The 20,534-nt window shown below is 39.7% G+C and overlaps 1 protein-coding gene across 1 annotated transcript; it reads left to right on the plus strand.

The window, feature by feature from the left end:
• Window positions 1-1,373: 1,373 nt before the first annotated feature.
• Window positions 1,374-19,406, plus strand: gpr37 (G protein-coupled receptor 37). The gene is made up of 2 exons (XM_003221319.4): window positions 1,374-3,743; window positions 17,092-19,406. Exons 1-2 carry the CDS (start codon window positions 2,754-2,756, stop codon window positions 17,908-17,910), a joined length of 1,809 nt encoding a protein of 602 aa, XP_003221367.1. The 5' UTR covers window positions 1,374-2,753; the 3' UTR covers window positions 17,911-19,406.
• Window positions 19,407-20,534: the final 1,128 nt, after the last annotated feature.

The raw sequence follows: 20,534 nt of genomic DNA on the forward strand, positions 1-20,534 counted from the left end.
TTTTGATTATGATTATTATTAACATTGAGGCTATATTTGTTCCCGCTTTGTTTTGTTTTTTTTTTACTTCAAAATAAGATATGTACAGTGTGCATAGGAATTTGTTCATAGTTTTTAAAAACTATAGTCCGGCCCTCCAATGGTCTGAGGGACCATGAACTGGCCCCCTGTTTAAAAAGTTTGGGGACCCCTGGTATAGATAATATAGGTAAAGGTAAAGGTTTTCCCCTGACGTTAAGTCCAGTCATGTCTGACTTTGGGGGTTGGTGCTCATCTCCATTTCTAAGCCAAATATCCGGTGTTGTCTGTAGACACCTCCAAGGTCATGTGGCTGGCATGACTACATGGAGCGCTGTTACCTTCCCGCCAGAGCGGTACCTATTGATCTACTCACATTGGCATGTTTTCGAACTGCTAGGTTGGCAGAAGCTGGGGCTACCAGCGGGCGCTCACCCTGCTCCCGGAATTTGAACCTGGGACCTTTTGGTCCACAAGTTCAGCAGCTTAGTGCTTTAACACACTGTGCCACCAGGGGCCCTTTGATTATGATTATTATTAACATTGAGGCTGTATTTGTTCCCGTTTTGTTTTGTTTTTTTTACTTCAAAATAAGATATGTACAGTGTGCATAGGAATTTGTTCATAGTTTTTTTATAAACTATAGTCCGGTCCTCCAATGGTCTGAGGGACCGTGAACTGGCCCCGTTTTAAAAGTTTGGGGATCCCTGGTATAGATAATATAAATCCAGCCTAAAGTGCTCAATCTATATTGTTCAGCTATCACTGATCATGTCACTGCTATGGCATAGCACATTTGTGTGATAAACTCTGAACAGAGTTTTGACAGAATGTGGTACAGTAAAAACAAGCACACATATGTGCACCAAAAACCCAGATTTATTCAGAGGTGGTTTTTATCGTCTTTTTAAAAGAAAGGTGTGACACCAAAGGTGCTCAATTCTCTTTCAGTGATACTGTGTGCAGTCCCTGTTTTCAGCTGTTGTGGGTGTGGTGGATTGCTATACAGAGCTCTCCTTCCACTGAAGGGAATCTCAGCACTCTTGAGGTAGGTTGGGAATCATCAAATAAGCTCCAGAAGCTATTGAAAGAAATAAAAGAAAAAGGGGGGAAGGCAAAGGAAATGCTTCTCCCTCCTTGCCCTCAACCCGCAGTGGTTGCTACTGTGAGGTGTTCCTTTGAGGGCTTGTTTTGTAATCCTCTGAGCAACGCCTGCAAGCCACCTTGGCGCGTTTTCCCTCCCTCCCGCCCTCCGCCTCAGAACTGGGGCAAGTAGCGCAGAGAGAGGCAGACGCGTCGCGGAGGCTGAGGCGCCCCTGGAGAGCCGCGCCTGCGCAGTGCGCACGCCTCCCGCCTCTCCCCCCTTTCCACCCTCGCCTTTCCCCTTCTCTTTACTCGAAGCCGCCACAAAGCGCGAGCCGGAGGTCGCGAGAGGGGGCTCCGGGGGACGCGGAGGAGGAGGAGGAGGAGGAGAAGGGAAGAGGAGGAGAAGAAGCAGGAGGGAAGGAGGACAGCGTACCTTCTTCGAGGAAGCGCAGCAGCGGCAGACACCTTGCGCGCCTGGTCCTGCCTCCCGCCTTCCTTCCCTCCCTCCCCGCCTCCTTTCGGTGCCCATCTGTCTGGCAAAAAGGCAAAAAAGGGAGCAACACGTTGTTGCCTTCTTTCTCTCGCCCCTCAAGTTGCTGCGGGGAGTGACAATACAACTTCGACGGCCCTCCCTTGAGGGAGAAACACAACAGGAGTGGCTCGTCATTCCGTTCTTTCAGGCTGTGTTTGTGAAGAGAACTAATAATAAAAAGGACAGTTTTTTGCGCGCTTTGCCTCGACCGTTTCTCTCGATGGCCACCGGCTGAGGGAGGGATGCTGGCCAGGATGTCAAGCGGGCCACCCCATGGCCAACGGGGGCGAGTGTGGGATCCTCCAGCCCCGCCGGTGCCTCTCGTTTCCTTCCTGGATCTAACTTCCCAAGCTCTTCTCCCGAGAGCCTGCCTTGCCTTCGGGACCCGAGGGGAACCTGTATCCCTTCATCGGATATCCAGGCCCTTCGTTGCCTTGCTGTCAACATGAGATTGGATTTGGTTTTGCTCCCCTTCAGGACTCCTGGAAGCCTGGATGTGACTGGAAGCTCCAACCTCTTCTGGAAATAAAAGACATTATTTATTCATCACCCAAGTCGCCTTTCTCTTTGCCTCCAGCCTTGGGGGACATGTTTGTACCGGGCAACCTCGTCTGCTGCAAATAAAAGGGCATCATCACAGAGCCATGGCTGATACAGAATGAGAACCTCAAGCTGATACCAAATGAGAGACTCCTTCCTGGGCACACAGAAGACCTGGCGACTTGGAAGGTGCTTCTTGGCAGGGGGTTGGACTGGATGACCCATGAGGTCTCTTCCAACTCTATGGTACTATGATTCTGTGACCAGACTGCGCTCTGGCACCACAAGATACAGAGCAAGCCTTGAGAGATGGTGCCACAAAGTGGAGTGCACGACATGCGAGTGTGGAGAAGAGCAAACCACGGACCACCTATTCCAATGCAGCCTGAGCCCTGCCACATGCACAATGGAGGATCTTCTTATCGCAACACTGGAGGTGCTCAAAGTGGCCATTTACTTGTCAAAGGACATTTAGTATAATGTCAAGTTTTTAACTTTGTGTTTTTTGAATACAAGTGTACCCTTGGTTTGCTTCTGACACAATAAGTAAATAAATCACAGAGCTGTACTCTGAAACATGCATCCCATCAAGGCACTCTTTGGCTTGGCATGGCTTCTAGGCAGCCTTTCTGCCCCGGCAGCTCTGCCCCAGACACCTTTCAGAGGAGGTGACCCTCCTGTTGGCAGAAAGGGCAAGGAGTGTGGAGTATGGTGCCGGGCCTCCCTGCTGCCCCTGCAGAAAGAAGCAAATGGGCAAGAAGTTGTCTGGGCCGTGGGAAGCATGGCTCAAACTTCTGTTCAGAGCGAGCAATCCAAGGACACTGTAGCTCCAACTCCACAGCACTGGGCTCCATCTGAGGATTATGACAATACCAAGGATTGGAGTATCAATGGAGAAGCTATACCACAATCTGTTGTCCCTTTGGGAAAACATGTCCAGAGTCTTTTCAACAAAGACACTTTTATAGCCTTGGAGGCTGACAGAGACTTTGATCTCCTGCAGGAGACGGAAAGTAGGTGGCATAGTGTAGGGACTAGCCCGAAGAGACATGCTAGACTTAAGCGAGGTGCCACTGAGCTCCAGGACCAAGGACGAGTAGGGAAAGCCAAGGTTTTCAAGAATGTCCACCCCACGAGAAACGTTTATAACTCCACAGACAACCAAAGAACTCATGAGGTAGAGAGCGATCTTCCTCAGGCACTGCCCTTAAATGGCTCCACAGTTGGTGCTGTGGAGAAAGATGCTGGTGCCCTACGCAATGGGACATTCCGACCAGGCCGGGTCAAGAATCCTTTCTACCCCTTGACAGAGGAGTCATATGGTGCCTATGCGGTCATGTGCCTCTCAATAGTGATCTTTGGCATTGGGATCATGGGCAATATGGCCGTGATGTGCATAGTGTGCCATAACTACTACATGAGGAGCATCTCCAATTCCCTGCTCGCCAACCTAGCCTTTTGGGATTTCCTCATCATTTTCTTCTGCTTGCCACTGGTGATCTTTCAAGAACTCACCAAAAAGTGGCTGCTGGATGATTTTTCTTGCAAAATTGTACCATACATTGAGGTAAGTCAAAGAATGTGATATTAGTGTTCACATGCTGGGATCTTGGTTCTTTTTAATTAACAAGATTAGCATATTTTGCTGAGGGTGCCTTCAGTGTGGTACCTTTCCCGTGCTGTGAAGAAGTTTTGAATATCTAGTTAACTTCCATTTAATATGCTTCATTTTAGCTCCTTCCTTAACTTTATCCTTGGCAATTAAAAAAAAAGAAAGAAAATCACACTCATTTCAAGATTTTTTTTTCATTTTAGGAGTGACTTGAGAAACTGCAAGTCACTTATGGTGTGAGAGAATTGGCCGTCTGCAAGGACGTTGCCCAGGGGACGCCCGTATGTTTTGTTTTACCATCCTTGGGGGAGGCTTCTTTCATGTCCCCACATGGAGCTGGAGCTAATAGAGGGAGCTCATCCACACTCTCCCCCAGGTTGGATTCGAACTGGCAATCTTCAGGTCAGTAACCCAACCTTCAACTCATCAGTCCTGCCAGCACAAGGGTTTAATCCACTGTGCCATCAGGGGCTCATTTCAAGATGTGAAATATAATAACTTCTAAAGAAATGGTGGCATGTGAAGTTGACATAATTTAGTCCCACTGCTCTGACTGCATTTTAGGTTTGGTCCTCTTGACTTCAGTGAGACTGATTATGAATTATACCAGATGAATTAGTTGAGATAGGATTTACTGTAATATATTGGGTCTAATCTACAGATCCACATGAATGTGGGTTTTCTATTCTTGTATGCATGAACCCATCATTCTGCATTAAGAAAGACTATAAGTGAATGGACAACTGTATCTGTATGTGATTAATAATTTTTGGTTATAGATAACACAAACAAAATTTGAAAAAAACTTCTGTTCCTGGTTTGAAAGTGTTATTTCCTGTTTAATTGTGCAGTGCTTACTTTGAAAGTAGTTGTTATGCTTCAGAAACTTCATTTTTGTGGCTTTCTCAAACTATGTTGAATTGGTTGAGACTCTCGTCATTGAAAAACTATAGCAAAATGTGTTGCAGGATGTCCTGCAAAAAACAAAGTTTTTCCAGTTCAATAAACTTTCCCCATATTTTTTATGGTAGATCCAATTAGGAAATGACATTTATAACCCAGGAACAAAAATTATGTTACATAGTGTAATAGGGCTAAGACTCAAAATTGTATCCCTATCTATATTTCCCAATTTTGATTTTGAAATTATTCCTACTTAAAGTAAGTTTCCTTGAAAACAGTAAAACTTATTTCCAACTTTTGAAGTATACTTCTACTTATAGAAATTGGTTTAAATTTGAGTATTCTCTTGTAATTGGTAGACCAGACTATCATAAGAGATTATGGTCAAGCTCATGCAAACTTTTACATATGTCTGTAGTTGGATATATTGTGAAGTCACACATGGAAAGAGGGCTTCTTTATTGCTCTTGCTATTGCCCGGTTTACTTAAGAAACAGAAGAAAAACGTATTTTCTTTTTCATGTGACTTGATAGTTTGAAACCCATCAAAGTGATTGATGTATCATTAATGTAACTGATCATTTCCAAATACCATACTTTTCCATATTTTTAAGTGCCTTGGGTTTCCTTTAAATCTAGTTTGGCAAGCACACCAGTATCCTGCCAGCCAAGCTTTCAGCCAGCTGGCCAGAATCTTGCCATTATTCAGGTTGTCTGTTTTATTTATTTACTGAGGAAACCAGAAATCACTAAAGCTAGTGGGTGGTATGGAGTAATTCTGGCAAGCAGTGCTACTTTGCCTGTATGACAATATGTTCACTATCACTCATTTAAGTAACATAAATAAGGGGAGGGAAGTTTCTCCTTATCACTAGAGAAGGACATTCTGCTTTCTAGATAGAAGACAATTGCTGGATTCTTTCAGAATTACATTTACTTCAGATGTTGTTTTGACAGTCAATGTAATTCTCATGATGGAATTTCTGAAGATAGAGATTGGGCCCCCAATCTCTATCTTCAGAAATTCCATCATGAGAATTACATTGACTGTCAAAGTAACCTCATGTAGTTTGAAACTGCATTATATGGTCATTGGTCAGTGTAGATGGGACCTGGGTGTGAACTCTTCTCTTTTCCTGGTTTTCTTGTACAAGAAGGTGCACTATCATATAAATAAATTGCTTTGATTTGTGTCATTTACATGTTCTCCTTTAGGTTATGATGCTCAACTGTGGAACTCATTGTGAAACACAGCTGTGCTAAATAAATGTGTTGTTTTATCAATCCCGCACTCCCCGCTCCCATTGTAAGCTTGTGTGTCACTGTAACAATGCAGTATTACTTTACTGTAGTTTTCTACTTGACATGCAATTGTACCATTAAAGTGGCCATTGTGCAAAGATCTGAGTTTGACCTACAAACAGAATAAGTGATTGCAACTCTCATCAACCTCTGTCTAAGGCCCCTTCTATACTGCCATATAATCCAGATTTTCAAAGCAAATAATCCACATTATCTGCTTTGAACAGGAGTATATGAATTTACACTGCCATATAATCCAATTCAAAGCAGATAATTTGGATTTTATATGGCAGTGTAGAAGGCACCTAAGACTATGCGGGCCTTAAATCGTCACAGGTTACCCACCTATAACTGAAGGGATTGTTCTTTTTGAAAGGTAGATTTGTGATGCACAGAACATGAGAGGGAACCCTTCTGGATCTAACCAAAGGCTCATACAAGGGTATATTAACACTATAGAATTGCCACTTTTACTCCCATGATTTAATGTGTTGGAATTCTGGGTGTGGTAGTTTGGTAAAGTACCAGTACTCTTCAGCAGAGAAGACTTGAGACCTTATAAAACTACAATTCCCATCATTCCACAGTAATTAACAGTGGAAGTGGCAGCTAGTGGCATTTACAGTAGAGTCTCACTTATCCAACACTCGCTTATCCAAGGTTCTGGATTATCCAAGCCATTTTTGTAGTCAATGTTTTCAATATATTGTGATATTTTGGTGCTAAATTCGTAAATACAGTAATTACTACATAGCATTACTGCGCATTGAACTACTTTTTCTGTCAAATTTGTTGTATAACATGATGTTTTGGAGCTTAATTTGTAAAATCATAACCTAATTTGATGTTTAATAGGCCTTTTCTTAATCCCTCCTTATTATCCAAGATATTCGCTTATCCAAGCTTCTGCCGGCCCGTTTAGCTTGGATAAGTGAGACTCTACTGTAATTGCATTCATTTTGCAGGGTAGTTGCACCCATAGTCTTTCATGCTGTTTCCAATAGTGTCCAGCCAGTTGCCTCTAGAAAAAACTGGAAAGAGAATGTGAAACAAACTCTCCTACTCTGGTGTCTGATATTTAGAGCTTGCGAACGACAGCTGTCAGAATACCCAGCAGACATAGTCATCTCTGTCTGGGGGATTTTGGCAGATATAGTCCAAAAATAGTTTTGATATACAAATCAATGGCAACCCAGTTGCTCAACTTGTGTTTGGCAAATCAAATAACTTCTTCTCATGGCATTTGGACATGGAATGGATGAACACAAAAATAGTTCATATTATGAAAAATGACTTTTTTTGAACAAGCTAAACAGGTTTTAATTTGGGTGAAGTTTTCTATTGACAAGAATACAGATATAAAAGTGCTAAAAAACGAGGAGGATATAGGACACAGAATGCTTATGAATTAAATGAGAACTCCTCATAAGTACAAATAACAATGTGAAATAACAATGTGAAATTAAAAATACACAAGTTTTGAGAAAATGGCCTTGTCTTTTTCCCTACTAACATGTGCAGATATGAAGCTGCCATCTCAATTCTACTACCCTTTAAAGGCCCATCCATACAAGCCCATATTCTGGGACCTATCTCAGTTTTGTCCAAATGTCTTCAGTTGATGAGTTTTTTGTGACCTATACTATTGATTGACCACATTCATAGCTTTGTTGGGATGAATACGTAATAACAATCTACGAATTTACGAGAGAGGCAATTCTCTTATTACTTGCAATGGTCCTTACTGATATAGATCTTACTTTGCTATGCTTAAAGAATACTTTGAGGCTAATTTCATACTTTGTTCATTGCAACTTCTGGCCAATGCCATACAATTTATAACACATGGATTTGTTGTTATTATATTCATGTGGGTAGACAAATAACAAATGCTTCCCACACAGGCATCATGGGTTGGACTTAGTGGAAGAAGGATGATAACCATAAAAAATCAATAACTTACTGGAATGGCATGGATACTGGCCAAAAAAGGGAGAGAATGAGTTCTTTTAAGAGAGGAAACACCCCAAAACAACTTCAAAATAATAAGATTACTTAATACTTTAGAAGCATTGAACAAAACTTGGATTGATATTCTCCATGTGTTATTCATCACAAAATGAATTGCATATTAATTGCATGCCATGAAATCATGGAGGTTTATTAAGGCCCTTGGGCTTGTGGCATACTTCCAGTGTGAAACTACACACCCCATCTAGTTTAATGAGTCCTAACTGAATATTTGGGAGTGGTTCATTTTGTTTCATTAGGTCTGTTAGATCTCCATGCTGTAAACAAATAATGTTGTTGGGAGAGTCATTTTAAAGATTTTAGATTTCAAACCATTGTTAATTCAACAAGAAAAGACCAGCAGAAATCAATGGCACATAGGTAAAGGTAACATCAAGTCCAGTTGTGTCCTCATGAGTGGTGCTCATCTCCATTTCTAAGCCAAAGAGCTGGTGTTGTCCATAGACACCTCCAAGGTCATGTGACTGGCATGACTGCATGAAGCACTACTACCTTCCTGGCAGAGTAGTACCTATTGATGCACTCACATTTGTGTGTTTTTAAACTGCTAGGTTGGCAGAAGCTGGGGCTAACAGCGGAAGCTCATCCCGCTCCCCGGATTCGAACAGCCAACCTTTTGGACAGCAAGTTCAGCAGCTCAGCAGTTTAACCCACTGCACCATAACTTATATATAACTTATATAACTTATTGCTTATATAGCTATAAGCAATAACTACAAAGTTTCTGTCCTTTCAGTGTGTTTGTGAGATGGGATTGATAACTAGATTTATCCTTTAAAATCCAATGTGGTGTTAATTTTCATGTAACTGATATAAAAGATAAAGCAATTAAGTAAAAGCAATGTAATTGCTAATCATACTTCCTGGTTGCATTCAAAAACATTAATTTGCTTTGGATATAATTATATTCCTATAGTACATTTTCATTGTTTTTTGACATCTCTTTTTTAAAACCATTATTCATGGATGGGTCTGATATTTTTATGCTTAGAAAATTGAATGTAGTTTAAATTGTGCATAAAAAAAGAAATAGTCACCCTGTTCGGAAAATGTTTTGTTTTTTAAACTAGTAATTCAGAAGCCTATACTGTACTTTAAATTAGTTATTGCAAGAAATTGCTTTTTTAAAAAGTGGGCCCCACTAGAGGATGAAATACAACTACACTTGTTTAAGACTTTTGTTTTGAAATAAAGTCAAAGTGAACAATATGTAATTTTTAAACTTGTGAGCTGTAGTCCTGTGATAGAGCAGCCACAGGCACCTACTTGAGGTAGTCAGGCTGCAAAGAGTCTTTATTGGACCTTAGAGGGCCACATTTTTAAAAAGTGAGAGCAAAATGGTATATTGGCTTGGGTGTTCAAGCCCTCACGAAGACTTGGAAACTCACTGGATGACCTTGGGCAAGTCATACTCACCTCAAAGAAGGTAATGTTAAACTGCCTTTGAACATATGAGTATCTTGCCAATAAACCATTAGGAGGTTCACCTTAGGGTTGCCACAAGTCAGAAATGATTTGAAGGCACATCACAACAATATTTTAAAACTCAAAATGCCATTCCAATAAATACCATTTGAGTACCATGGGGCACTTTTGGCATATCTGTGCACATTCCTGGGTAGTTCTAAAGTAGATAATAAAGTAGGCGTTACCTTTAGCTCCAGTAAGAGGTAAAGGAATGTAAAGGTTTTTCCCTGACATTAAGTCCAGTCATGTCCGACTCTGGGGGTTGGTGCTCATCTCCATTTCTAAGCTGAAGAGCTGGCATTGTCTGCAGATGCCTCCAAGGTCATGTGGCCAGCATGACTGCATGGAGCACCGTTACCTTCCCTCCGGAGTGGTACCTATTGATCTCACATTTGCATGTTTTCCAATTGCTAGGTTGGCAGAAGCTGGGGCTAACAGCGGGTGCTCACTCCGCTCCCCGGATTCGAATCTGTGACCTTTCAGTCCGTAAGTTCAGCAGCTCAGCACTTTAACATGCTGGGCCACCTTTTAGACCTAGTAAGTGCACATAAGTGCCTCAAAACATTCTTGGAACTACCTGTGATTTCAAGAAGCACAATTTTTCCATTAATTTCTTCACCGGCATCCATTTTTGTGGCTGCCAAGTCTTCCCATAAGTCTTTCAAAGCTCCCTGTATTCTATTCTTTTTTTTTAAATAAATACATGCAATTTTCAGACAAATGAATCTCCAAAAGTCCTTCATTAAAGCCACAAATGTCTGCAAGTGTTAAAAGGGGGGGGGGGGGCAGAACTGTCCAGTACCAATAGCTGCTTACATCGATATAGCTCAAATGACTCAAGGCCACATTAACAAGAATTGTCTGTAAATTATTATTTTGGCATGAGTTACAACATGTATACTAAATATTTAAAACTATTCAAACACACTTCTTCCATATCAATCTTAACCTACCTGACAGAAGTGTTCTGAGGGAAAAACGTTGGACAGAGGACAGTCTGTACTTCCTTGACCAATGTGAGATAAAAAGAGGATAAAAATACAGTAAACGAAATCCACCCCAGACATTGTTACCATTTATTATTTGTTTTTTATTTCCTGCCCTATATTATGGGATCTCAGGTGTACTGTTTAACCAATTTACACAACACAACACAGTAAAACAAAACACTGAAAGCATCACAGCATAAACAATGTAACAAGTTAAGTCAAAACAGCTATAAACAACTGAAAGTCAGAATGCAAGTGTAGACTTTGATCAAATCAATTTGGCCTCAAACTCTAATAAAAAGACATCTTAGTAGTGTTGATGTTTTGCGGGGACATGAGAGAAGCCTCCCAGCAGGATGGTAACACACTCAGGCATCTCCTGGGCAATGTCTCAGTAGATGGCCAATTCTCTCACACCAGAAGTGACTTGCTGATGTTAAACAGACCTCCAAACCATTGGACATTTAAGCCATATTTGATTATGAATTGATAATATGTTACAAATCCAGGCAGTCCCCAAGTTACAAATAATTGACTTACAAACAACTCCTAGTTAAGAATGGGAATGAAACAACAAGAAGTGAGACACATCTTCCCCATGGAAGAGAAATCCACTCCTAAAAGTGTTATAATGGAGAAAAGGGGTCTCAACTGAAGCTTTATCGCCAATCATTATTTGCAAAACAAGCCAAATTTGTCAAAATCCAATTATCACAGTGAAATGAAATATTCTGAAGAGGGGCACAGACAGCAAAACAAACACCACTGAGAAGTTTACCCTTTCCTATGCTATCCAAAGCTAAAAAATATATTTGGTTGGAGTTACACTTAAAAAATGTACCTCTTCTGACTTACAAACAAATCCAACTTAAGAACAAACTTTCAGAACCTTGTTCATCACTTGGGGATTGCCTATACAGGGCATTTATATGCTTTCTGTTTTTAAATCCTTAATATCTCCCAACTATTCTCCTCCCACAATAGAATATAAATCATACTATTATTTTCCCTCATCTTAACCTCATGCTTGATTTTTTGTGTTTGAAAGATTTTGCATATTAGAGAAACGCTTAATACAAGTATATAGGTCAAGGCTTTGAAAAATGGCTGAAGGACTTACTAGTTTAAATAATATTACATAAACGCCATACTTAGGGTGCTTGAATATTTTATCTTGTTCACATACAAATGAATCTCACTTTCCTAAGAAATAGGCACATTGGAATATAATTTTCCTGCTTCTTGCAGGGGGTTGGACTGGATGTCCCACGAGGTCTCTTCCAACTCTACGATTCTATGATTCTAATAATCTTTTGGCTATTATAACTTGACCATCAGTATGGCTCTGGAGATCAGAATTTGAATCCCTCTTGCCCAAGTAAACCCTCTGAGTGATCTTGGTTAAATCACTCTCTCAGCCTCAAAAAAAAAGCAAGGCAAGCCTGCTCTGAACAAATCTTAACATAAGTTGGAAACAACTTGAAGGCAAAAGAACAGTAAGTTGTCTGAATTTATGCAGTAGCATTCTTGAACCAATAACAACAAAACATCCAGTTGTGTATTTTAGGAAAGAATGCAGGCAAAATGCACATAATAAGTTAAAATGGATGCTAAAATACATCATATTATATGGAGAAAAAATGTGAAAAGCACATCATTTTCTGTATTTGATGCAGTCACTGATCTATGTGCTGCAGGTGTGAAGGCTTATGATGGGACACATACAAAACTGCCATGAACTTCAAATAGATTGGTCTGCTCAATCCTAAATAAAAACAAATATACACTAATAAGCAGCTGTAAGCATCTTATCAGAGGCTTTTCCACACTGTACAATTGTAATATTTGAGTGCCTTGGCTATATCTTATGGAATCCTGAGGTTTTTAGTTTGGTGAGACACTAAGAGCTAAATACAGTCAGTCCTCAAAGTTATGAACAAGATAGGTTCTGTAGGTTTGTTCTTAAGTTGAATGTGTATGTAAGCCAGAACAGGAACATTTTTAAAGTGTACATACATACATACTTTGGATAACATATAGAAGGGTCAACAACCCTGGGGTGTTTGTTTTGCTGTCCCTAATCAGAAGAGTTCACCTCACTTTCTGTTTCTGTGATAATTGAATTTTGAAAAATGTGGTTTGTTGTAGAAACAGGGATTGATGATAATGCTTCAGTGGAGACACCTTTTCCCCATGATAACTCTTTCAGGAGTGAATTTCACTTCCCAGGAATAGATTATTCTCACTTTCTGTTGTCTGACCCCTGTTCTTAGCTATGATTAATTTGTAAATCGGATATTTGTAACTCGCGGTCTGCCTATACTCTAATCTGAACTTCAACTCCAGGGACTCAATTGGATGATGCCATGGACAGTAAAGTGGAACCATGGCTCTCTCTAAATGTATAGTGCAAGAGTCCAGGGTTGCAAAGCATGGCAGTATCCCGTCAGTCAACATTCTAGCTCCATATCCTCCTTTCAGTAGCACCTTTGTGGTGTGGGAAATGTTGAAGCATAGTCTACCGGCAATGAAAATCTGCAATAATATTGTTGTAAGAAAGGACAGGAATTTAATTTCTTCATGAATTTGACAGAAAGGATTCAGGAATCAGAGTTGGAAGAGATGTCATGTGCCATCCAGTCCAACCCCCTGCCAAGAAGCAGGAAAATCACATTCAAAGCACCCCCGACAGATGGACAGAAGATTTCAGAATATGAATGTAGGATAAAGCAAAACCACCAGATCTGATTTCAAGCAAATCTGACAATAAAGGGCTAGAGTTTTAATTACATATCTGCAGATTTTGTGTATTCTAGGACTGATAGATGTGCTATTAATGCATCTTGTTAATTCTATACACCACATTTTCTTCTTTTAAAAAGCCTCAGGTTCTATTTAAATCCTTGCTTTCTGGCAAGCATACACATATTCTGCCAGCCGAGCTTTTGGCCAGCTGGTCAGATTTGCTTTTGATCATTCCAATATTAGAAAGGCTTGTCTCTTTCATTCTTTATTCCCTAGTTCCTTCCTTACATCTTAAAATATGCACACAAGTAGAGAAAAGTAACCATTGGAACTGGCTGCAAATTATCCACAAATATTTGTATCTGCCTTAAATTCTGCACACGAGATATCAAAACAGAAAGGGATTTGTCTTAGACCTGGCAGAAAGCAGCGGTCAGCAATACTTGGTGGTTTAAAAAGCTACATTTGTTATCTTGGTGCTACAGAATTAGTTCTGCCTGTTCTGGCCTTCACATTAAGCTCTCTTCTATGTTTGCACAGTAAAGTATGACAGAACTGCTCTTTAAATTTGAAGAAGTAGAAGAAATACTGTAGTGTTATTTTGAAGGACTCTAGGTAGCAACAGTCGAAGTGAGTTAAATACTATTTCTGACATTAACATGACAGTGTTTTGTTTAGGGGTTAGTACTTGCACTCAGTCAGTATACCATCTGAATCATCAGTCAAAGATACCTTTTGAACGTCTCTCCAGCATTGTGGAAACTTCATGACTATCCCTTCAAAGGATGGATAACCTAATTACCTGAGATGCAATATCCAATTCTCAACCATAGCACATCTTGGTTTTCATACTGCTGAGGATATATTTAAACCTTTGACCCTCTAGATCAGTAATTCCTAAACTTTGGTCCGCTGAATATTTTAGACTTAAGTTCTCAGAATTCCTTACTGTTGGCAAGTCAGCTAGTGCTTCTGGGAGTCCAAAATATCTGGAGCACAAAATCATTGCTCTAGATATTTCAGATTACAGCTCCTATGATTTTCACTAAAGGCCAGGTTGAGTGAGACTCGTGCGAGCTGTGGGGCAATACCTGGAAGGCAAAAGGTTTCCCACTTTTGAGATGAAAGGTCTAAATTGGTCTGAAACAACAATATTTATTCACATATGAGTTAGACATTGTTTTTTCTTTGCATACATGCCCTTTCTCTGCAGCACTTATTGATGTGTTGTTACCCATTGGGAACCCTGTAAATAAACACCAGGTTAAGATTTTAACTAATCTATTTTATGTTTTTATAGTCTTCTCAACTTGCTGTTAGACAAGAGTTCTGGAGGGGGGTGCTACAGCAGATTAGGCACTTCTTCCATGTCTCTCAAATGCATATTTCCCTACTTAATGGGAGACATAAAAGGATGCCTCCTGGAGACATCACATCTCAATTACATTCTTTATCAATTTTGGTGAATGTGTGTATGTGTGTGAGAGAAAAGCTTTGCACCCTTTCCCTCCCTCATCAAATGGCAGAAACGGCAGCAATGCTCGGCAATATGCATTACCCTGCCACCCTTTCTGCCATCACATGGCAAAAAGGGGAGGAAAGTGCAGGTAGCTCCATCAGAGCTACCCAAACTACACTTTTCTCCCTGTAGTGAAAGAGACAGTGCCTTTCAGCGCTTCCCCTCCACTTTGGGAAAAACATGGCCGGGGCCTGCCATGCTTTATGTGATGGCGCATAGCAGGCCCCGTCCTTGCCGTGCATAAAAGTGGCAAAACGGGGCAAAAATGCCCCTTGTGAAGAGGTCCTAGAAAGCAGTATGTTGGCGTAGGCTAAAAATGATTTTCTTTGTGATCATCAAAATGTTGTTTCTCAGTAGATTGAAAGTTAATCTTATTTGAGATGGATAAATGTGTTTATGTAGGTTTAGGAAACTTGTAGGGATGGCTTGAATGTTTTACAGTCAGGATTTAAGATTTATTTTTCTTTTTGACACTTCCTAGCTTTGATGTACAAAATGCTTATTTGTTAGCTATTTTAGCATTTCCTTCTTACTTTGCTTTAATCGTTACTACCCCACAAAAAGTTTTTCCATTTATCTGCATGTTTGTTTGTGTTTACTAAGCTTTTTTCCCCTCTGAATGTATTTCCGATGGCTGAACTCACCAAATTAATAGGTTTCCTTTCTAAAAATATTTACAGTACTTCTGTTGAGTCATAAACAAGCATGCATACTATTGCAGGTTAATAAGGGTCTACATAATTAAATATGACTTCTATTACAGGTTAATAAGGGCCTGAATGTTCCCCAAGAAGACATTTAAAAGAATCACTTGTTAAGTCAGGGATTTTTCAGTTTTATCCAATGTGCCCAGCTTTTTCCAATGATATTGATGTTTAGCAATCAGATATGCTCATTAAATGCTGAAGGCCAATGTGTGGGATGCATTTATATAATTGCACCCTCCATTCTTGCATAACTTTTTATGATATGTACATAAACAAGAGTATTTCAAATTTATGATGGGAATCAAACTATATTAAAACCTGTTGTTTCATAGAATCTTGATTATCTCAGTGCAAATTAAGTAAGCAAAAGTTACAATCAGCGGTCCGATAATTCATAGCAGTTTTTGAGGTGGATGTACTAAGCAGATACTGAACTAATTTATTATAAGTCACCACAGGAAGCAAGAAGAAAGAACAGAAAACTTTCTGTTAGTATTCCTTCAGGGATGCAGTGTACAGTGAAAGATTTATTTTCCAAAGCAAAGTTTTGGGAATATCTCCCTTTCACCATGAAAACCTGCATAAAATTTTGCAGTAAAGAAAGCTGGAACAATAAAGGTGTAGTCACTTGTGAAACTCTAAAACATGGTGCAGTTTGAAACCATGCAGTAACAGGGTATGTAGTTTCTCCTGAACACTGGTTTGTTCTTTGCTGGAATTCTCAGGCTCAAGACAGCAATCTTATTGAAGTCAGTAATATGAAACTGATTTGAATGCAATTGTTTATGTGCACACAAACACATGCATGCCTTCAAGTCATCTGTTAAGTTACAATGACCTCATGAATTTCTTAGGCAAGGAATCCCCAGGGGCAATTTTGCTAGTTTATTCCTCTAAAATATAGCCTATGTCATCTGGTATTTGTTGGGTTTCTTCCATCCAAATACAAATTCGTGCTGATCCTACTAAACTTCTACGATCAGATAGTGTTCAAGTAAAAGCCCACGTTTTCACCTGAGACCAGAATCCCCAAAGGAAAAATCTGTTTCTAAGAGATTTGTATAGGCAGCTATTGCAAAGAAGGAGTTTTCCTTTATCATGCCAGATTGGTAACAACCAAAAGAATCAAAATTTAAGATCAAATTGTATCTATCCCATCTGAAGTACGTTATGAATCACCACAGCTAAACATTTTAAGCTATTTTTAATCTGCATCTCATTACTATTTTTTTTCATGTCAGGGGCGACTTGAGAAACTGCAAGTTGCTTCTGGTGTGAGAGAATTGGCCATCTGCAAGGATGTTGCCCAGGAGGCACCCAGATGTTTTGATATTTTGCCATCCTTGTGGGAGGCTTCTCTCATGTCCCCGCATTGGGAGCTGGAGCTGACAGAGAGAGCTCATCTGCGCTCTCCCCGGATTCGAACCAGCAACCTTTAGGTCAACAACCCAACTTTCAGGTTAGCAGTCCTGCCGGCATAAGGGTTTAACCCATTGTGCCACCGGAGGCTCCCTCTTTATTACTGCAACACGGGGAAGGCTTTCAGAGGAAACCAGGGTAGAGAACAGATAACTGGTTTATAGTGTGGGCATTCCTTCCTTATTTTGAAACTCAGTCTCATATTTTTCCTTCTTATCCAGGTAGCATCACTTGGAGTGACCACCTTTACACTGTGTGCCCTCTGCATAGACCGCTTCCGTGCTGCCACTAATGTGCAGATGTATTACGAGATGATTGAAAACTGTGCATCCACAACTGCCAAGCTGGCTGTTATATGGGTTGGAGCTCTACTGTTGGCACTGCCTGAGGTGGTTTTACGCCAATTGGCAAAAGAAGATTCTGACATCAGTGGGAACCCTCCTGTAGAACGGTGTGTGGTAAAGATCTCTCCACATCTACCAGACACAATCTATGTCTTGGCCCTTACCTATGATGGTGCAAGGCTCTGGTGGTACTTTGGCTGTTACTTTTGCTTGCCTACCCTTTTTACCATTACTTGCTCTTTGGTGACTGCAAGGAAAATCCGAAAAGTGGAGAAAGCTTGTACAAGAGGAAACAAGCGACAAATCCAGCTAGAGAGCCAGATGAACTGTACTGTGGTGGCTTTGACCATTTTATATGGCTTTTGCATCATTCCTGAAAACATTTGCAATATTGTCACTGCCTACATGTCCACAGGGGTGTCGCAGCAGACTATGGATCTCCTGCACCTCATCAGTCAGTTTCTGTTATTCTTCAAATCATGTGTGACTCCAGTTCTCCTTTTCTGTCTTTGTAAACCATTCAGTCGGGCCTTTTTGGAGTGTTGCTGTTGCTGCTGTGATGAATGCATTCAGAAGTCTTCGACAGTAACAAGTGATGACAATGACAATGAGTACACTACAGAGCTTGAACTCTCCCCTTTCAGTACTATACGTCGGGAAATGTCCACCTTTGCCTCCGTTGGGACACACTGTTAATTTAGGGTTTATACCCCTCCCGCCCCGGTTGACTTCAGTTGCATTCTGGATTTTGGTATTTAATCTTATTTCCATTTTTTATTGAAAAATGAAAATCAGCCAAAATCCTGTAAGATTTACTGTAAACTGGTGTGCATATTAACATATCCACTTTTGAGAAAGAATTTTTAGTGACTGAAAAAAATACATTTTCAGCATAGTTTTAAATAAGTATATTTCTGGTGCTAGCATTTTATGTATTAAGCAAAGACGGAAGTTGTCTCTGCTTCTTCTATTATTAAATTAATTTAGGATGGATTTTTGTGTGAAAGTTTTAAAATAATTGTTGCACATAGCTTACATTGGTAATGATCCAGCTTTCAGTAAACATAGTCCCTAAATGCAGCTATCTGAAAGTAAGCTCCATTGAACGTGGAGTTATGGGAGTCGTATAATGGTTGTTCTGAACTGAAGTTTGTTCTTTTGATGGGGTACTCAACAAATACTAATGACTCATTGATTTCAGTGAAAGATAGGAAAGTACATGCTTAAATCTCCTGTTAAAATCAATGGGACTATAAATTGTTTAATGTAGGCTGAATCATTCTCAGTATTTTCTCCTTCCCTCCCTCAAATAATTTATGAAAATGTGTGATTCAAATAATTTGAAGAGAGATTTAAGTCCACTTTAAGTAAATTAAAGTGGAATTATTTAGGGCTTTACAATAAATAACTAATAAATAAATTAATAAATAGCATAAATTAAATGGGTTTTTATTATTGGGCCTGCATTTTTGAAAAGCCTATCAGCAGTTGCATCAAGAAATATGAGAACATTTCTATAACAAGGAAAACAGTTATTTCTCCCCTTTACACGGTCCAATTACAAAATGATTAATTACAAAAAAAATATATCCTTGGACCTATAGCTTTGTAATGAGTTGTTGCAGAATTAAAAGCATTATGTTCCGTCGGTGCACTTCATATGCATAAGGCCATCAGGTTGATGTCTCCTCCCCAAATGACATACAAGAGAGAACAATTTGAGCACAAATATACAGTAAGCTATGTATTTGTATGGCTGCCTGATTGATTTTAAGCATGAAATGCTGTGGGATAGTGAGGAGGAAGATAGTAGCTGCACTGAATTGGAAATTAGAGCATATCTGCACAGTAAGTTTCAATCTAGTATACCTAAAAATAAAAAATAAAATTCCATGATTTTGTAGTGTAAAACATACAGTCAGAATATTTGATATTTCTCTTAATAGATACTTCCTTTTTAACCTGTAGATATAAGATAAGTTATTGCGTTCTGTTTGATCCAGTGGGATCCGTTCACACCAAGGTGTAATACCTGTGATTCTGATACTTTCTTTTTACAACGTGTTCTACACTAAGGGTTTGTTCTCGGTCTGTGTGTAATACTCCTGCTGTAAGTGACAGTGCCATTGTAGGGGGAGAGATGTAAGAACGTGCCACAGAGTTTAGTGACAATAAAATCTGAAGGCTTAAAATGTGTGGTCCATGCTTTCTTCCCTGATTTTTGTTTGTCAACATTGTGCAAACTTTGGTTGGAGTTAAATTTCAGCAAATTTGATTGACTATTTTTGTGGCTGTCTCATGTTAAAAGTCTATTAACTGCTGTCATCTATTTGCACTGGCTAGAATAATTATATTTCTTCCCTGAACACGAGAGAAGGCAAATCCACTTTTACCTTCACCAGTCTTCCCTGCCACTCAAGAGGGTAAGGTTTTCAAGTCCTCTGGAATGTATCTTGAGAAGCAGTGGAAGGTAGATCCAAGTTTTATTGAAATGAGTGCTTCCATCCATCCAGAGCAGTATAATTATGGAACTTGTTTCCAAAAGGTACCAAATCCATCTGGACAAATTTTTACAGGATTTCTTTTTAAAATGTGCTGATGAGATTCTTTTGCATTAAAATGCAATTTTCAAAGCCCTTTAATCTGATACACTGTGATCATTTTGATCAGTATACAATAGTATTCTAGAACAAGCCAACAAAGTGCTGTCACCTATAACTCATTTTTCATTTGGGGGGGGGGGGGATTTGGTACCTTTTGGAAATGAATTTCTCAATTGGACAACAACAATAACGAATTTATTATTATACCCTGCCACCATCTCCCCCGAGGGACTTGGACAGCTTACAAACAGGACCAAGCCCAGGACATGCTACATTCACCAACTAAAAATATAATAAAATTATAATAACATGTAACAGTCCAATAACACAATTAAAATAGCAAAATATAAAAGCAGCATTAAAACAATATCAAGCAAAACTCAACAAACCTGCAGCCAGGAATACGATGGATCCTGGACTATGACTTTTGTAATAAGAGATGGGAGAAGTCAGGTTTTAAATAAGTAAGTAAGTAAATAAATAAATAAATATTGACCATCTGAAGTACTTCAGCACACCTGAGACTTTGAAAATATCATTTCTGCATTTGGGGCTTTATTATATATACTTCACTAAGGGTATGCTTTTGGTCTGTGTGTTTAACTCCTGTAAGTGATAGTACCATTGTAGGAGAAGAAGTGCAAAAACTTGTGCAGAGATTAGTGACAATACAGAAAAGTTTCCTAGATTTCCTCATACATAACTTCCATATTTACA

Source organism: Anolis carolinensis, chromosome 5, assembly GCF_035594765.1.
Source record: "Anolis carolinensis isolate JA03-04 chromosome 5, rAnoCar3.1.pri, whole genome shotgun sequence".
Taxonomy (NCBI): domain Eukaryota; kingdom Metazoa; phylum Chordata; class Lepidosauria; order Squamata; family Dactyloidae; genus Anolis; species Anolis carolinensis.

Coding starts and splice junctions, on each gene's coding strand:
- gpr37 (XM_003221319.4), top strand. CDS start 2,754: ATGCATCCCATCAAGGCACTCTTTGGCTTGGCATGGCTTCTAGGCAGC. Junction 3,744..17,091: donor AAATTGTACCATACATTGAG/GTAAGTCAAAGA, acceptor CTTCTTATCCAG/GTAGCATCACTTGGAGTGAC.